The following is a 19568-nucleotide window of genomic DNA, read 5'->3' as shown; positions in this document are numbered from 1 at the left end:
AATCCCCATGACAGAGTGAGCTCCCGTTGCTCAGTCCCAGCTCCTGTCAACCTAGCAGTTCGAAAGCACACCAATGCAAGCAGATAAATAGGTTCCACTGTAGTGGGAAGGTAAACGGCATTTCCATGCACTTGGCTTTTGTCACAGTGTCCCGTTGTACCAGAAGCGGTTTCGTCATGCTGGCCACATGACCCGGAAAGCTGTCTGCGGACAAATGCCAGCTCCCTCAGCCTGAAAAGCGAGATGAGCACCACACCCCCATAGTCACCTTTGACTCGACTTAACCGTCCAGGGGTCCTTTACCTTTACCTTATTTATAACTCCATGCTATGGGAGTGAGGCGAAGGAGGAAAAGTAAGGAGAAACCTTTGCTCCTCCATCATGAGAATTTTACAATAAACGCTGGGGATACATTTTCCAAGCAGATTAACACAACACGTGCATTTCTAACACTGGCAGTGCTCTTTGTTTTTTTCAATATGTTGCGTTACAGGAGCAAATGTTGGGTCAAAGGAGTGCACTGCCAACTGCTCGGATATTATGGAAATTGTAGTCCAGCAACACCTTGATGGCTCCAGGCACCCCGTCCCTGTCTTAAGATAAGGACTCCCATGTTACAAGGGCTGAGTTTTCTCTAGGAAGAAAGCCTGTTGCTTTTAGCTCATGCTAACTGAGCACAACCGACTGCCACCGATGACTCTTCTCTTTATAGTGGATGTCTTTGTTGCTCATCCAAATTAAATGTTAGGATCAAGGACACCTTGATGGCTCCAGGCACCCCGTCCCTGTCTTAAGATAAGGACTCCCATGTTACAAGGGCTGAGTTTTCTCTAGGAAGAAAGCCTGTTGCTTTTAGCTCATGCTAACTGAGCACAACCGACTGCCACCGATGACTCTTCTCTTTACAGTGGATGTCTTTGTTGCTCATCCAAATTAAATGTTAGGATCAAGGAACGCACACAATCATCATCATTACACTGTAAGTGACCAGCCTTTGGCTACGTCGTTTCTTCATTCCAGTAGCTAGATGCTTTCTGCTGTTCCGGGAAAACAGCACAGCACTTCGCTTGCAACCAAAAAGTGGAGATCACCTATCCACGTCTGAATATTGTTTCTGAAGATACGGTCAGTGACTAATTTGAATAAGGTCCTATTTGGAACTGGGGAAGAGCTGGAGGGCTCAAGGTGTTGGATCATTCATGATGTGAGTCACAAGCAAAGGGCTCGTTAACCCTTGCTCTGCTTCCGCCAGCTTGCTTCATGTGAATATTGCAACTGTAATGACCCCTTCCTTTATCACGCAGCACAGCTGCTCATAGAGATGTGAAGGCTGGGGGGGGGGGGAATCAGAAAAAAACACAGTCTTCCACTCCACCCCCAGGCAAAGAAACTGAACTTTTAGAATTCTTTCTTTTCTTTTCTTTTCTTTTTTAAAAAGGCTCTTACATGCTCCCTTTTCAGAATAAGGATCCCACGGATTTTAGCAGAACCAATGGGCCTCCCATTATTGCAGTCTTGATCCCATCTCTAAATTCTGTAGTTTCTCTACTTCGTTACATTAAATTTCAAAAGCACCTACCAATTTGACGTTAGAAGTTGCTGGCAGATAGACCCATTCAGGTGAGAGAAACAAAGGTAAAGGTAAAAGGTAAAGGACCCCTGGATGGTTAAGTCCAGTCAAAGGCAACTCTATGGGGTTGCGGAGCTCATCTCGCTTTCAACCAAAGTCCTAACATTACCTACTGCACACAGTCATGAACCAGACATTCTAGGGTTGCTTCATGGGTCATGTTTTATAGATGCATATGCAGTACAGTTGCCAACTTTTAAACCAGCCTTTGTAGCTGTGCCTTTAACAGGAATTCACAGGCAAAGCTTTTGACAGCATGGCGATAAATACGCCCCCTGTGTAACTGCTGTTGTTCACACTTCAGTTAAAGGCACAACTATAGGGACTGTTTGAAAGTCAGCAACTCTAAAAACCGCTACGCTCAAACAGCATATAAATTTCGTTAAACAAACAAACATGTATCGGTAAACATGAACTTTAGATGTAAAAGTAGCAACAAATATGCATTGAAATCAGATTCCCTACTGCCCTTCACATGCAGCTTTATGGATGAGCGAATTGTAAAATTACACATGCACAACAGAGGACAAAGGGTTTATACCGGGGTAGGGAATGCCTTTATCGTCATACAAACAGGATTAGACTTTTAACATGGAAGGCCAATATGTCTTATCAGAAAGACCAAATTCCATGAGAATTCTGCAGAACATGAACCAACTTACCCTTCCTCAGTTGTGTTGATAATATCACAGATGTGCATGAACTGACCCCACTCTTCTGTCTGCAGTGCTCCAAAAGTAGCCTTGTCTGCAAAGACAAAGATTTACTTCCAGTAAAAAGTAATAATAATAGTAATAATAATTTTATTATTTATACCTCTTCCCATCCAAAATAGCTATGCAGACACTACAGTGGTACCCCAGGTTACATATGCTTCAGGTTACATACGCTTCAGGTTACAGACTCCGCTAACCCAGAAATAGTACCTCGGGTTAAGAACTTTGCTTCAGGATGAGAACAGAAATCGTGCTCCGGTGGCACAGCGGCAGCAGGAGGCCCCATTAGCTAAAGTGGTGCTTCAGGTTAAGAACTGTTTCAGGTTAAGTACAGACCTCTGGAACGAATTAAGTATTTAACCTTAGGTACCACTGTATACAGACACCTAACAAACAGGAAATATAACTTTGGTTGTTTCAAATGACTTGCATAAAGAGTTTTGATTTAAAATGGTCATTCCCTCTGAAGTACCCCGAGTCTTAAATCTCCTTCCTTTATAAAAAAGAAAAGACAAAAGAAACCAGTTAGCCAATGTCAGGAAACACCTAGGATATCCAGCTCCCAGCATTCTGATTCTATGAAATGCTTTGAAAGTGGCTTACTGGATATCAGCAAGCAAAGACTTAGGGCTAGAACAATCTTCCCTCAACCTGGCGCCCTCCAGGTATTTTGGCTACCACTCAGCTTACTGGCTGCGGCTGACAGGGGCTGTGATAGTCAAAAACATCTACAGTAGTACCTCGGGTTACAAACGCTTCAGGTTACAAATGCTTCAGGTTACAGACTCTGCGAACCCGGAAGTAGTACCTCAGGTTAAGAACTTTACCTCAGGATGAGAACAGAAATCGCGTGGCGGCAGCAGGAGGCCCCATTAGCTAAAGTGGTACCTCAGGTTAAGAACAGTTTCAGGTTAAGAACGGACCTCGGGAATGAATTAAGTTCTTAACCAGAGGTTAATCAGGTTAACTGTAGAGGGCATCAGTTTGTGGAAGGATGAGCTGACCTGTTGCAATGGAGGACCAGACGTCTGCAACTTTATTAATAACTGTTAGGCAAAGTAGGAATGTTAGCAAGTGATGTTTATCCTGCAAAGGTGACATTAGCTGCCCTCGCTGAAACTTCCTCCTCTGCCTAAGGGCACTGAAACTCTGTCCACCTTTGCCTCTGTTAATACACAGATGACCTCTAAAAGTCACTGGACTTCAACACTCATAAGCCTTAACTAGGGCTGGGCGAGATCTGTTTTTCGGCACTTGATCAGTGGTGGAGCAACATGCTGCAGCCCCCGGAGCGGAGAACAGGTGGGGGCGTGGCTGGCACACATCCCGGGCGCATGGTGCACGTCCTGGGGGTGTGGGGCATCACCCGTGGGGGTGTGGCAAGTGTCCCAGGGTTGCGCGTCCCAAGGGGGTTGCCATGACCGCACCCTTTCCCCAAATGGTACCCGGGGTAGCGCGCTCCCCGCTCCCTTCATACGCCAGGGATTGTGATACATCAGTCTTTACCTTTTATAAAGGTAAAGAGACCCCTGACCATTAGGTTCAGTCGTGGCCGACTCTGGGGTTGCGGCGCTCATCTCTCTTTACTGGCCGAGGGAGTTGGCATTTGTCCGCAGACAGCTTCTGGGTCATGTGGCCAGCATGACTAAGCCGCTTCTGGCGAACCAGAGCAGCACATGGAAACGCCATTTACCTTCCCACTGGAGCGGTACCTATTTATCTACTTGCACCCTGACGTGCTTTCGAACTGCTAGGTTGGCAGGAGTTACCTTTTATATCAACAGCTAAATACAGTGGTACCTCGGAAGTTGAACGGAATCCGTTCCGGAAGTCCATTCGACTTCCAAAACTTTCGGAAACCAAGGCGCAGCTTCCAATTGGTTGCAGGTAGCTCCTGTAGCCAATCGGAAGCCACGGAAGCTTCATCGGACCTTCAGGTTCCAAAGAACATTCTCAAACTGGAACACTCACTTCCAGGTTTGCAGCATTCAGGAGCCAAAACATTCGACTTGCAAGGTGTTCAGGATCCAAGGTACAACTGTACCACAACATGCTGATGTTTCACAATGTCTGTATCTTGCCTGCTTCTTCCTCCCCACCTTTGAAGCAGCCAAGATACATTGCCCAGCCCCACAAGCAAGCCCGTAGGCTGGTGGGGCATTGGGGCTTCATTGAACTGCTCAGCTGGGAGACAGAAGGCCTCCCGGTCCTCAGCTAAGTGAGCCCCAATACCGCTCCAGCTTGCACGAGCCGGAGGAGCATCAGGGCTTCCTCAACGGTGCAAGCAGGCAGGAAGAGCCAGAGAAGGTACCAGCCGATCAGAAGGTGAGCTCCCGTTGCTCTGTCCCGGCTCCTGCCAACCTAGCAGTTTGAAAACATACCAATGAAATTAGATAAGTAGGTACTACTGTGGTGGGAAGGTAAACAGTGTTTCCAAGCACTCTGGCTTCTGTCACGGAGTTCCGTTGCACCAGAAACGGTTTAGTCATGCTGGCCACATGACCCGGAAAGCTGTCTGTGGACAAACTCCGGCTCCCTCGGCCTGAAAACGAGATGAGTGCTGCAACCCCAGAGTCGCCTTTGAGTGGACTGAACCATCCAGGGGTCCTTTACCTTTTTACCTTTTCCCAGAACCTTCTCAGGCTCCATCTGCCTGTGCCTTTGCCTTCTGCAGGCAATGTGAGCTGGAGCGATGTATCACCAGCTCCAAATGTCTGAAACCAGTATTGCTACCTGAACAGCATACTGGTTTGAGACAATTTACCCATATATCGCCCAGCTCTGGCCCTAACAACAACTGGAGTGCCTGAAGTTCCCCATCCCTTATATAATACTGTGGTACCTCAGGTTAAGAAGTTAATTTGTTCTGGAGGTCCGTTCTTAACCTGAAACCGTTCTTAACCTGAGGTACCACTTTAGCTAATGGGGCCTCCCGCTGCCGCTGAGCCGCCGGAGCACGATTTCTGTTCTCATCCTGAAGCAAAGTTCTAAACCCAAGGTACTATTTCTGGGTTAGCGGAGTCTGTTACCTGAAGTGTCTGTAACCTGAAGCGTCTGTAACCTGTGGTACCATTGTAGAAGGGGAAAACTCACTTTTTTTCCTGGGGAGAATGGACTGAAACTGACACGCATCACTTAAACCTTGATGAGTCTCCAACCACTCCCGTCATCCTCACAATCCAGAGCAGCTAAAGGAATGCATTTCCCTCCACCCCCAACTCGACACATGTGTCTGGGTGAAGCGGGGAATTCCAACATGCAAAACATTCATTATTTTGAGCACGGCAGGAGGGAACGTGGGCTGCAGTCGCTCCAAATGAAGGGAAGAGAGGCACACAGGCTTGGGAAAGGGGGAATTGATGGATGGGTTCCAAGCTCTTAACTGGAAGTCAACAGTGTTAAGGAAGCACAGCCGGCCCACCAGTAAGGCAAGGTGGGGTTACTGCCTTGGGAGGCAGAATCCACAGGGGCAGCAGATCTGGCCTCCAAAGAAAGCATCACCTGCTGCCCTGCTGCTGCAGCGGTGTGCTCCTTGGAGGCTGGAGTTGATGTCTCCTGGGGGCAGCCCCCGCAACGCCGCCTCTCCAGCAGCCTCTTGGAGAAGAGGAGGCATTCCTGATGTAGAACTGTTATTCCTCCCTTGTTACTGAGGGAGAGAAGGTAAGAGGGGTTCCTAAGCAGTGTTAGGAACTCAGATATACGGTGGTACCTCTGGTTATGAACTTAATTTGTTTTGGAGGTCCATTCTTAACCTGAAACTGTTCTTAACCTGAGGTACCACTTTAGCTAATGGGGCCTCCCGCTGCCGCCACGTGAGTTCTGTTCTAATCCTGAGGTAAAGTTCTTAACCCAAGGTACAGTAACAGTCATACCTCATGTTACGTTTGCTTCATGTTACTTTTTTCAGGTTGTGTCCCGTGGTGACCCGGAAATACCGGAAAGGGTTACTTCTGGGTTTCGCAGCTCACGCATGCGCAGAACTAAATCACGCTTCATGCATGCGCACAAGCGCCAAATCGTGCTGCGCATCTGTGCAGATACAGCGCTTCAGGTTGCGGGCTTTTCATGTTGCAAATGGGCCTCCGGAATGGATCCCGTTCGCAACCAGAGGTACCACTGTATTACGTCCGGGTTAGCGGAGTCTGTAACCCGAAGTATTTGTAACCCGAGGTACCACTGTGTAAGCTAATTGCCAAATGGCACCTTAAACCTTAGGTTATGGTCGCCACAACAGTCTAGGTGCCATCCCCCCTCCCCAACGAGAGCTATTATTGTTATTACTATTATTGTTCATTTCATTTCTACAGTATACCACTTTATATAGTAAAGAAAAAAATCTCAAAGCGGTTCACAACACATTAAAATATCAAATAAAGCAATCCAGAATAAGACAAACTCAAGCTTCAAGGAAAATATTTCAGATCCTTCTCTAAGTGACATTTTGCTTTCCCCATATTTATCTGCCTACTTAATTGATACAGTGGTACCTCAGGTTACATACGCTTCAGGTTACATACGTTTCAGGTTACAGACTCCGCTAACCCAGAAATAGTGCTTCAGGTTAAGAACTTTGCTTCAGGATGAGAACAGAAATTGTGCTCCGGCAGCATGGCGGCAGCAGGAGACCCCATTAGCTAAAGTGGTACTTCAGGTTAAGAACAGTTTCAGGTTAAGTGCGGACCTCCGGAACGAATTAAGTACTTAACCTGAGGTACCACTGTATAGCTGCCCCACAGCAGAAGAACTCAAGGAAGGCAGCATGGTGCAGTGGTTAGAGTGTTGGACTAAGACCTGGGAGATCAGGGTCCAAATCCACACTCCATCACGAAGCTCACTGGGTGACCTTGGGCCTGTCACTGCCCCTTCACCTACCTCACAGGGTTGTTGTAGAGGTTAACTGAGGAGGGGCCAGCCAGATGGGGATGTCACCAACTTAATATGGTAGCAAATGGACCCGTGCCAGTCACAAAACGCGCCTGGCGCCCGGCTAATTTTGAACACTGGTTCAAAGGAAAGGCACACATAGAATCATAGAGTTGGAATGTCTAACAATGGCAGGGAATCCGCCACATTTTCCAGCCTCCACACTTGTCACATAGAGTGCCTAAGAAAAGCATAAGTAAAAAGCACCCCATGGCTTGGGACTGCAGTCCGCAGGTATCAAAAAAGCTGAAACACTTTACTACTTGCCCCGGCACTTCAGATTGTAGGGGGCTGTTTGGATCGGGTCCCATTCTGCTTTTCGCTTTATTGTGTTCTGATGCAGTAAAGCTCGCCTGTCAACTTTACACAGCATTTATACATTGCGTGAATGCAGTGCACACGCTAGCTTGGCTTCTATTGATAATGGATTGTTAAGAAATATTCTGAACAAACAGCAACCTGGGTGGTGTTTTGTTTCGCTGGAGCCAAACAAGGAGACCTTCTGATCCTCTATGGCTGACTAAAGCTTAGTGATGTCTGACCTCCAAAACAGAGATAAGGCTATCAAAGATTTCTCTTTCTTTCCTGGTGAGGCTTTTCTGCCTTCCGTGATCAAAATTTCAGCAGGCGAATCTTATCTTGGCATCAAGATACAGTGTTCATCAATAACAACACATGCATTTTAATCAGTATTTTTTAGCTTATGGTTGGTTTTAATCACGTTTGAATGTTTCAAATATCAGTTTTTACTGATAATGTCATGGTTCTGTTCTTTTCTATAAAGCACTTTAAGGTGGGTTGCTCTTGTTTTTCCTTTACAATTGAGCGGCATATAAATTTTCTGAAAAAATAATAGCAATAAATAAAATGCAGCTGCTTGATATTTGCTCATGGGACAGCTCCCACAGTGGGTGGGAGGAGACTAGTTAGCACGGCAACAGCAAACAAAGTGGTTAGGGACCTGGAATTGGAACCCCCTAGAGGGGCAAGAGTAGCTCTTGGGTTTCTATGGGCCTGGAGCTCTTGTGTAGCTCTTGGGTTTCTATGGGCCTGGAGGAGCTGAAAAACCACAGTACTGTAGTTTAACCGAGTGTATCACCCAGTACAGCAGTGCCATTAAAGTAGGACTTTGAGGCAGGAGTCCAGGAGACTAGCTCAGCAAAATGAGCAGAAGCCATCACCACCCAATAAAAAAATATAGCAAAGTTGGCCTATCAGATTTGAAGCAGAATCCCAAGGAAACTCCAAAAGCCATCTAGCCAGGCAGGTAATACACAATTCCATCTACAGGAGGGGGGCATGGGTGTAGCCAAGGGGGGCAATTGCCCCCCCCCCCATGAATAAAAATACTTAACTGAGGTCCGGAACCTCTAAAATAAAGCCTGCCCCCCAACATAAATCCTGGTTAAGCCCACTAGGAGGGGGTGCAAAAACATTAAACACAGAGCTGAATATCCCCTTACCTGCCCCGCTGACCCAGAAGCCTGTTAGGTTTCCAGAACTCAGCAGAAACTATCCTTTCCCCCCTTCTCCGCCTACATCCATATGGGAACGCTGTCTTGCCCCGAGTCACACCACTGGCAAGGCTAGCTTAGTACTGCAGGCACTGGCAGGTAGCGTCTCCCCAACGGTTCCAGACCTGGAGACGCCACCTGAGCCCTTCGGCGCGCAAAGGCTGGCTCCGCTACCGCGCGGCTGCCCGCCCTCCCCGTCTGAAAATGGGACGGTGCCTTGGGAAAGTTTGGCGCTCCGTTCAGTTCAGGGGCAGCCACCCACAGGCTGGCAGGAAGGGGAGGCAAGAGATGCCGCTTCTTACCGATCAGATGCCCCACGGCTGTGCCGAAAGGATCCTTCTGACTCTTGCCAAAAGCCATGATCGAGTGCCGGGTCTCCAGGCGCGCCAAGCAAGAATCCGCGCTCGCTCTCCCCACCAGCCGGCCGGCGAGCTCTCCGCTTTGTGGCGCTCCAGCCAGCCAGCACGCCGGAGGGACGCCCTTCCCCGGCCAGGGGAGGAGGGGCCCGGCAGCCTCCAGGTGCTCGCCCCGCGCCGTCCCACGGGCTCCTCGTCGGGATGACGCGCCGCGCGGGGAGGGGATAGCCTTGGAAGCGAAAGTGCCGCCGCGCAAAGGCGCAAAGGGGAAGGTCGCCAGCGTGCGCTCCCCTTGGGCGGAGTCTCCTTCAGACGCGCATCTCCAGTCCTTTCCCGAAGGCGCCCTAGAATCCGGAGCAAACCTCCGTGCAAATGCGCCAAGCGTTTCGGGGGGGGGGGGTTCGTCTAGGGGCAGGGGTGGGACTTCCTGCGGCTCCCACCCCTCTTTTAACGCAACTTTCCGGGAAAGGAGTGCCGTTGCATGCTTTCCAAGCGGCGGCCAAAGTTTCCCGGACGGCTTCCAAGTTAGCTCTAGTTTGATGGATTCCTGGCATTTGAACTCACAGCGCCGTACGGGGCAGGCTTGAGCTTGCATGTTGGAAGCGCATCACGTATGTTACGCATGGGTGTAACGGGCAGGGGAGGGAGCAGGTGTCCCCCCCCCCCCATCAGGTAAATAAATAAATAAAATTTAGCTAAAAGTAGAAATTGTAGAAAGGATGTTGACAGATTTTTCTGAGCACTTGGGATCAAAAGAGAGTAATTTTAAACAACTGTTGTGGGGACATTTCATCCCAAATCTTCTAGTAGTACCCCAACCCCAATAAACCCTGGGTAAAGGTAAAGATAAAGGGACCCCTGCCCATTAGGTCCAGTCATGACCGACTCTGGGGTTGCGGCGCTCACCTTGCTTTATTGGCCGCGGGAGCCGGCGTACAGCTTCCGGGTCATGTGGCCAGCATGACTAAGCCGCCTCTGGTGAAACTCCATTTGCCTTCCCGCCGGAGCGGTACCTATTTATCTACTTGCACTTTGACGTGCTTTCGAACTGCTAGGTTGGCAGGAGCAGGGACTGAGCAATGGGAGCTCACCCCATCGCGGGGATTCGAACTGCCGACCTTCTGATTGGCAAGTCCTAGGCTCTGTGGTTTAACCCACAGCGCCACCCGCGCCCCCCTAAATCCTGGTTGCTCACAACTTAATTCCTGGCTACGCTCATGATGTTATATCTCGGTAATCATCAAAAACACATCTTGGGAATGTGAGAATTCACAGGTTAGGACGGGGTGAATTCAGCTTTGGGGAAAATCTCTGATTTCTTCCCTCCTCTGGGTTTCACCTTTTTAAAAAATATATAATTTTTAATTAAATTTTCTGTTTTACAATTTAAAATACTCATTTAAACATCCTTAGAATATCTATGACTTCCCTTCTTCTCTTTCCATGGTTCATTTTCCATATAATAAACCCCTGCATATTTTACATAAACTAAACCGTTCAGTATTCCATTATTACATCCATCACAACTTATTTACACTGTTGAATTTATCTTAATTCTGCCAACGTTTTCAAGTGTACACAAGTTCCCTCCCCCATCTATTCAATAAACATTTTCCAATCTTCTCTAAATATATGTTCTTCTTGTTCTCTTATGTTAAGTCTGCAAGCTGCGCATATTCACTTCCTCCTAATGAAATCCACTTTTAGAAGACTTTCCAGATGGCAACAGCATGTGTCTTGGCCTTCCCTTGAAGCTTGTAGAACTCTGCTCACGCGAGTTGCTTAGAACTGTTTTTCTGCTGGCTCTGTAGGGGAGTGTTACACACAATATTGTGTCAAGGTCAAGGTCAAGGGGAAGGGGAACAAATGGCCCTGTCCGAACAGCTGAAGGGTGAACTGGATATTTCAATATCTCCAGTAAGGTGATCTCACAACCACACTGTCACTGTGACACACTGTTGAAGCATCCTGTCTTGTCAAGAAAACACAGGCTTGCAGACTATTGGATCTTGATCTCATCCAAGCATGAGGTTTTTAGGAGAGAGATGCATTTGAGATGAATGAGGAAAACATTTCGTTCTTCCTTGTTGACTGTCACTCCTTTGTTGACACTTCCTCTGCCCTTCCCTTTTCTGTAGTGTGTGTGTGTTGCGGTTTTTGCTAGTCACATTCTTGGCTGTTTGCACAACAGGAATGCTTCCATCTGAACCACAAATGCTGGGGAACCAGCGGGAGGAAGGCAATGGAAAATATGAGACTTCTGTGATTTAATATAGTGGTTTTATTTTTTAAAGTTCCATAAAAATATTGATTTAAGCACACGCAACCCAAACGTTGGACCTATGATGATCAAATCACATCAACACAATCAGATAAAACAGCCTAAGATATGACAAAAGGCATAATAGGTAAAGGTAAAGGACCCCTGGACGGTTAAGTCCAGTCAAAGTTGCGGCCCTCCTCTCACTTTCAGGCCAAGGGAGCCGGCGTTTGTCCACAGACAGTTTTCCGGGTGATGTGGCCAGCATGACTAAACCGCTTTTGGCGCAACGGGGCACCATGATGGAAACCAGAGGGCATGGAAATGTTGTTTACCTTCCCGCTAGAGTGGTACCTATTTATCTACTTGCACTGGCGTGCTTTTGAACTGCTAGGTTGGCAGGAGCTGGGACAGAGCAATGGGAGCTCACCCCATCGCGGGGATTCGAATCGCCGACCTTCTGATCGGCAAGCCCAAGAAGCTCAGTGGTTAAACCACAGCACCACCCATGTCTTATGTTACAAACCTCTATGTTACAAACCTATATCTATGTTACAAACCTATGTCAGTTCTATATCATCTTAGGTCACAACCACAGTGTTACTTTAAAGCATTCTTGCACTACTTTGAACAACCATGGCTTCCCCCAAAAGAATTCTGGGAACTGCAGTTTGCTAACCTTCCTGACAGTTGTTAGGAGAACTCTCAAAAACCTGCAATTCCTAGCTCCCTTTACATTTGGGTGTTAAAGTGGTGTAAGATTTTAAGAAATGACTGGAACAAAGAGTTGAAGGTTCCTACTGTGGTGTAGTGGTTAAGAGCGGTAGTCTCGTAATCTGGGGAACCTGGTTCGCGTCTCCGCTCCTCCACATACAGCTGTTGGGTGACCTTGGGCCAGTCACACTTCTCTGAAGTCTCTCAGCCCCACTCACCTCACAGAGTGTTTGTTGTGGGGGCGGAAGGGAAAGGAGATTGTTCACCGCTTTGAGACTCCTTAAAGGGAGTAAAAGGCGGGATATCAAATCCAAACTACTCCTCCTCCTCTTCTTCTTCTTCTTCTTCTTCTTCTTCTTCTTCTATATTACCTAGACAGTGGGAAAGTGTTTTAGCTTTTGTAGCAAAGGCGTCTATAGCTGTTAAACTATAACTTATACAACAGAAAATAATATTTAGAATTTACTGGACTCAATTACTGTTATATAGAAAAGGACAGTCGAAGGCAGCATGATGTTGGAGATTCAATAAGGATCATGCTTCTTTGAAACGCCTGTTTTTACAATGTCCTTCACTTCCTAAATTTTGGGAGAAAGTATTAGATTGCAAAAACATGACCGTGGAGAAAAAAGTTTAAATTTTCAGAGGAAAACATTCCTTTGAATTACGTACCTACTATATGGAAATTGGGACGCGGGTGGCGCTGTGGGTTAAACCACAGAGCCTAGGACTTGCCGATCAGAAGGTCGGCGGTTCGAATCCCCACGACAGGGTGAGCTCCCATTGCTCAGTCCCTGCTCCTGCCAACCTAGCAGTTCGAAAGCACATCAAAGTACAAGTAGATAAATAGGTACCGCTCCGGCGGGAAGGTAAACGGTGTTTCCATGCCCTGCTCTGGTTTGCCAGAAGCGGCTTAGTAATGCTGGCCACATGACCCAGAAGCTGTATGCCAGCTCCCTTGGCCAATAAAGCGAGATGACCTCAAAGTCGGTCACGACTGGACCTAATGGTCACGGGTCCCTTTACCTTTATATGGAAATTGACAACATAAATAGATTCTTCATGCCCTGACAACAGCCAAAATAGTAATATTGATGCATTGCAAAGATAAGTCTATCATCCCCTTTAGTCAATGAACTGATGATATGACAAGACATGCTTATGAACAGATTGCTTTCAGACGTAGACTTTGTATGGCAATATTTGGAATGTATTTATTGAAATTATAATAGGTTATAAACAGTGCTTCCCCCCCAAATAAAATGTTTAGGGGTACTCTCATTTTGACTCAAGAAAATCACAGTTTTATAGTTCAAATTGGGAAAAATAAATACAGTAAATGGACAAAAGTACAATGATTCACAAAATGTTTAGGGGTATGTGTACCCCTGCATACACCCCCCCGAAAAAAGCACTGGTTATAAATAACCATATGTGTATTTGGATAGTAATAACTTTTATATACCTATATGCTAGACAACCATATATGGAATTGCATATGGAATTGTAGTTGTTTGCACATATAGTGATAAAATACAGTGGCGTAGCGTGGGGGGTGCAGGGGGGGCTGGCTGCACCGGGCGCAACATCTGGGGGGGCGCGCTTGCCGCCTCCAGAGTCGGCAAAGAGCCTTGGGCGCAGGCTGTAGCAGAGCCCCATGTCTCGCAGAACCGAGGAGCTGTGCGAGCGTCCGGGCTGAAGGCGTCCGGCAGGCAGCGGCTCTCAGCACTCGCCGCAGTCCCCGCGCGTCAGGGATGCGGAGGGCGCGCCAGGCAGCCCCTCCTCACAGCCCTGCCACGGCTTAGAAGCGGCTTAGTCATGCTGGCCACATAACCCAGAAGCTGTACGCCGGCTCCCTTGGCCAATAAAGTGAGATGAGCGCCGCAACCCCAGTGTCGGCCAAAGACTGGACCTAATGGTCAGGGGTCCCTTTACCTTTATATGTGTTGGAAGCTGCCCAGAGTGGCTGGGGCAACCCAGGGGTATAAATTATTATTATTATTATTACTACTACTACTACTATTACAGTGGTACCTCAGAAGTCAAACGGAATCCATTCTGGAAGTCCATTCGACTTCCAAAACATTTGGAAACCAAGCCGTAGCTTCCAATTGGCTGCAGAAAGCTCCTGCAGCCAATCAGAAGCCACGTCGGATGTTCGGCTTCCAAAGAACGTTTGCAAACTGGAACACTCACTTCTGGGTTTGTGGCATTCAGGATCCAAGCTATGACTGTATTATTATTTCCAGGATTTCCTGTCCAAAAATCCTGGGAATTGTGACTTGTTTGATGCAGGTGTTAGAATCCTCTGTTGGAGATCCATAGCACTCAGCGGCTTCCAGAGAACATAAAGCTCCATTTCAGCAAAATCTTCACCTGCTGACTTCTACAGATGACATCTCTCCTAAAGCATCAGAAACAGGCCACCAGCTGCTGGTGTAACTTATTTGCTATCTGAGATACTACAGGCAAAAGTTACTCAACTCCTGTTTTGTAAACATGACTGATAACTCTTCAACTTCCATGAGTGGGAAGCTCTGGGGAAGCGATAGGAGGATCTGAAAGATTTCAAGTTGGCAGCTTTAGATTTCAGTAGGGGAAGGGCTTGGTGAGATGGAGGGAGATTCTTCACAAATTTAAGGTCTGCTGCTGGCTAAATTCAAAGCAACATTTAAAAAAGAGGGAAGGAAGGAAACACAAACAATCTTTTTTTTTTTTCAAAGGACAGCCTTAGAATAAGTATAGCATGCCTATCATGTTATCAGCACAGTGCAAATCACCATTTGTGTAAAGCAATATGATTTGTGTCTTTGGCATGCATACCTAATAGCGAGTCTCATTTAATAATTCCCTCTATTTCTTATGTTCTAGTTGTGCATGTCATTACTTATACTGTATAGCCAAAATGTCGGACACTGGACAGAAGACTTGGCAGACCTATGAAATGAAAAGGATGTTTAAGATAACTTTTGTCAAAAGCCCAGAAGCCTTTTTATTAGGCATTACAGGTCAAGACTTGCAGAAAGAGAAGAAGTAAATCTACTGCTAGCCCAAAAGTGGGAAAGCGATGAAATACCAACCAAAGAAGAATAGCAAGGCAAACTTACGGACTATGCCAAAATGGCCAAACTGACTGAGAGATTAAGAGACAGAGACAATAGAGACTTTAAAAAGGAGTGGGAACCATTTATGATGTATCTACAGAAATAAAGAAATGAACTCACTAGCAGGATTTGACTAAACTTACAATTAACAAACAGAATATAGAAAGGACACAATTTAGAGAATATGATATTAAGGCATAATCAAAAATCAGGAGAAATTAATATGCAACAAACCAGAGGAGAAAGTTGAGGAAAGTCCATGATTCATTTTACAAATCATAAATCCCTGCATATTTTACAAAAACCATACCATTCACTGGATCTAACAGTCAGGGGTACCTTTACCTTTACCTTTACCTTTTATACCATTCAGTATTCCCTTATTGCATCCATCAAAACTTATTTACACTGTTGAATTTATCTTAACCCTGCCAGGGTTTTCAGTTGTGCACAATTATTTCCCATATATTCAATAAACATTTTTCAATCTTCTATAAACGTATGTTCTTCTTGTTCTCTTATTCTATATGTTAAGTCTGCAAGTTGTGCATATTCTGTCAACTTAAGTTGCCATTCTTCATTGGTTAGGACCTCGCTAACAAAACATGGGCCATAGTAGTGACATACATAAATAACCCTTTTATGACATCTGGGAATTTCAGTCTGAATTATCCTCAACAGAAAGGACTCTGTTGGGGGGGGGGGGAGTACTTTTAAACTTTTTTTTTTTGCAATTCATTTTGGATCATTTCCCAATACCCTTTTACCAGTCCATATCATTATTACATTTATTTCCATCTTTCCTCCAAGGATCACATGGTTCTCTTCTTCCTTATTTTATCCTCACAACAATCCTTTGAGGTAGGCTAAGCTGAGAGACTGACTTGCCCAAAGTCACCCACTGAGTTTCATGGCTGGGCAGGGATTTGAACCCTGGTCTCCCAGGTCCCAGTCCAACACTAACCCAGGCATAGGCAAACTTGGCCCGCCTGATGTTTTGAGACTACAATTCCCATCATCCCTGACCACTGGTCCTGTTAGCTAGGGATGATGGTAGTTGTAGTCCCAAAACATCTGGAGGGCCGAGTTTGCCTATGCCTGCTCTAACCACTATATTGCTCTGGGTCTCATAGTAGGTTGAAGAATTCCAGGATGGTCATTAGCAAAACAGTTTCAGCTATGCTGGTGGGCTGTGCTAACCACCTTGTAGAAATTCTACCATAAAAGTTGATTATGTTCTTCAGCTGTGTCACGATTAGACCAGCAGATGCGATGGTGTCAATAAATCACAATTTAATCTATAGCATGAGCAACTGCAATACGTGGGACAGGTGAAGGACAAAATGAAAACTGCATTATTTAGGCTACAACCCAATCCACAGATACAAGGGAGTAAGACCCAATAAAATCGGTGGGACTTACTTCTGAGTAAACATCCTTGCGATTGCACTTCATATGCCTTGGCCTGGCATCGTTGGTGAGATTTCAGGCATTTCCAAGAGAAATAAGTATATTTCAGAGTCTGCTTGGTGTTTGGAGTGCATTTTCACCCCACCCCCCTTTTTAAAGGAAGCTGAATACAAATTAAAATCAATAAAGTATTTTCAAATGACATTAAAATTCTATTCCTAGCCTACAACCGATTGCGTTACTTATTTATTGATTTGGTTTCCTCCCCACATGCTGTCAATCCCCATATCTCAGGGCAGAGGACGATTGTGCAGTAAAAAGCTGGAAATAAAATATGACAATATGAAACTAAAGAGAATGAATTGGATCCTAAAGACCTGGTTTTTGAATGGGGAATGGACTTTCCTGCCTACTTCCTGGAGCACATCCCTGGACTCTCCCCGCTCCCAACTATTCATGATGGTTGAGGGACCCTCAGGATCAGGGGACTGAACCTGAGGTGGGGGATGGACGGACTATGGACACATCCTTTAAGCCCTTCTGCTATTGCAAGCCACTTTGGGGGTCTTTTTCTTAATAAATAATTTTTATTTGATTTTACAACTGTAAAGTTATAACAATACCAAATACATATTCATATTTAGAGATTTCTCTGAATCTCTAGACTTCCCACTACCCCCTCCATGCATCCTATTGTCAACATTTTCAACCGCACATTATTTCATCTTCCATATTTTAAATCTCTCCATATTAGCCATAGTACAGTGGTACCTCAGGTTACAGACGCTTCAGGTTACAGACTCCGCTAACCCAGAAATAGTACCTTGGGTTAAGAACTTTGCTTCAGGATGAGAACAGAAATCGCGCGGCCGTGGCGCAGCAGCAGCAGGAGGCCCCATTAGCAAAAGTGGTACCTCAGGTTAAGAACAGTTTCAGATTAAGAACGGACCTCCAGAACGAATTAAGTTCTTAACCCAAGGTACCACTGTATTTGTTAAATTCCAAGTGTGATTAGAATCCTGCTCATGTTTTCCTTTGTTTACAGTGGTCTCCTAAATAAATGATAAATCTTTCCCATTCTTTCTTGAAGTATTTGCCTTCTTGGTTCCTGAGCTTTCCTGTCAGTTTTGCCATTTCAGCATAGTCCAACAGTTTAATTTGCCATTCTTCTGTGGTAGGGACTTTATCTTCTTTCCATCTCTGGGCTAGTAGCATTCGTACGGCAGTCATTGTGTACATGCAAAGCCTTTCTCCAGGAATCAGCGTGTTTTTACATGAGTAGAATGTGTGCTTTTATTTAAAATGCAGCTCTGGGTTATTTGTGGGGCATAGGAATTCGTTCATTCTTTTTTCTTTTCAAAATATAATCCGGCCCCCCACAAGGTCTGAGGGACAGTGGACCGGCCCCCTGCTGAAAAAGTTTGCTGACCCCTGTGATAGAAGGTACCTTCTTCTTTACCTTTCCAGCAAATACTTGTACAGTGGTGCCTCGCAAGACGAAATTAATTCGTTCCGCAAGTCTTTTCGTCTTGCGAGTTTTTCGTCTTGCGAAGCACGGTTTCCCATAGGAATGCATTGAAAATCAATCAATGTGTTCCTATGGAAACCGCCTTCAGACCAGGTCCGGGGACAGCCTGTCCCCTGACCTCTTCTGAAGGCCGGTGGGGGGCGAAAGTCTTTGCTTCCCCCCCGCCTGCCTTCCCGGGAGAGCGGAGACTTCTCCCCTGTCCCGGGCGATCTTAAAATGCTGGCGGGCGGCAGGGAAGGCTTCGCTGCCATCCCCCAGCATTTTAAAAACCCCGGGACAGCGGAGGAATTCTCCGCTGTCCCGGGGCGATTTAAAAGCCCCCGGGAAGGCAGGCAGGGGGGACAAAGACTTTTGCCCCCCGCCGGCCTTCAGAAGAGGTCCAGAATTTACAAGATCAGATTCCCCCCCCCCCGCCTGCCTTCAAAAGCCATCCAGGATAGCGGGAAGCGCTTCCCTGCTATCCCGGACTGCTTTTAAAATGCTGGCGGTGGGGAGCAAAGCCTTTCGGCCCCCGCCGGCCTTCCTGGACCTCTTCTGAAGGCCGGAGGGGGGGGAAGGCTTTGCTCCCCACCGCTAGCATTTAAAAGAGGTCCCCGGAGATTTCCCTATGGGCTTTCTTCTTGCGAAGCAAGCCCATAGGGAAATTCGTTTTGCGAAGCGCCTCCAAAACGGAAACCCCTTTCGTCTAGCGGGTTTTTCGTCTTGTGAGGCGTTCGTCTTGCGGGGCACCACTGTACTTGTCTTATACATTTTTGCTAACTTCCTAGGTGTCAAATACCACCGATACATCATCTTCATACAATCTTCTTTCAGCGTACAACATGCTGAAAATTTTAAATCAGTTTTGGGGTCTGAACCCAATAACACCAGCACACGAGTAACTACTAAATGAAAAATGGCACACTTTGTAATTACTGTGTAGGAAAGCAGTGCAAGCTTGTTTGCTTCAACGCTCCACCACCCACAATATATACAGTGGTACCTCAGGTTAAGTACTTAATTTGTTCCGGAGGTCTGTTCTTAACCTGAAACTGTTCTTAACCTGAAGCACCACTTCAGGGAACCAGGCAGAGGGCATTCTCAACAGTGGCACCAGCCCTGTGGAACACCCTCCCATCAGATGTCAAGGAAATAAATAACTACCTGACTTTTAGAAGGCATTTGAAGGCAGGGAAGTTTTTTTTAATGTCTGATGTTTAATTGCACAGTGGTACTTCAGGTTACATACTCTTCAGGTTACAGACTCCGCTAACCCAGAAATGTTGCTTCAGATTAAGAACTTTGCTTCAGGATGAGAACAGAAATCGTCCCCTGGCGGCGCGGCGGCAGCAGCAGGCCCCATTAGCTTAAGTGGTGCTTCAGGTTAAGAACAGTTTCAGGTTAAGAAAGGACCTCCGGAACGAATTAAGTAAC

The 19568-nt window shown here is 46.3% G+C and overlaps 1 protein-coding gene across 1 annotated transcript in view; it reads right to left on the bottom strand.

The window, feature by feature from the left end:
* The window catches only part of TOM1L1 (target of myb1 like 1 membrane trafficking protein), a 57533-nt gene extending 47835 nt beyond the window's left edge, over positions 1–9698 (bottom strand). The window contains exons 1-2 of the mRNA XM_083727543.1: positions 9086–9698; positions 2293–2377 (exon numbers count right to left, since the gene is read on the bottom strand). Of these exons, the coding sequence (XP_083583669.1) occupies positions 2293–2377; positions 9086–9143 (143 nt within the window). The 5' untranslated portion in view covers positions 9144–9698. The remainder of the gene's footprint in view (positions 1–2292; positions 2378–9085) is intronic.
* Positions 9699–19568: the final 9870 nt, after the last annotated feature.

This window comes from Podarcis gaigeae (assembly GCF_964106915.1).
Source record: "Podarcis gaigeae genome assembly, chromosome: 2".
Lineage (NCBI taxonomy): Eukaryota > Metazoa > Chordata > Lepidosauria > Squamata > Lacertidae > Podarcis > Podarcis gaigeae.
This window is presented reverse-complemented; position numbering and strand designations above follow the sequence as displayed.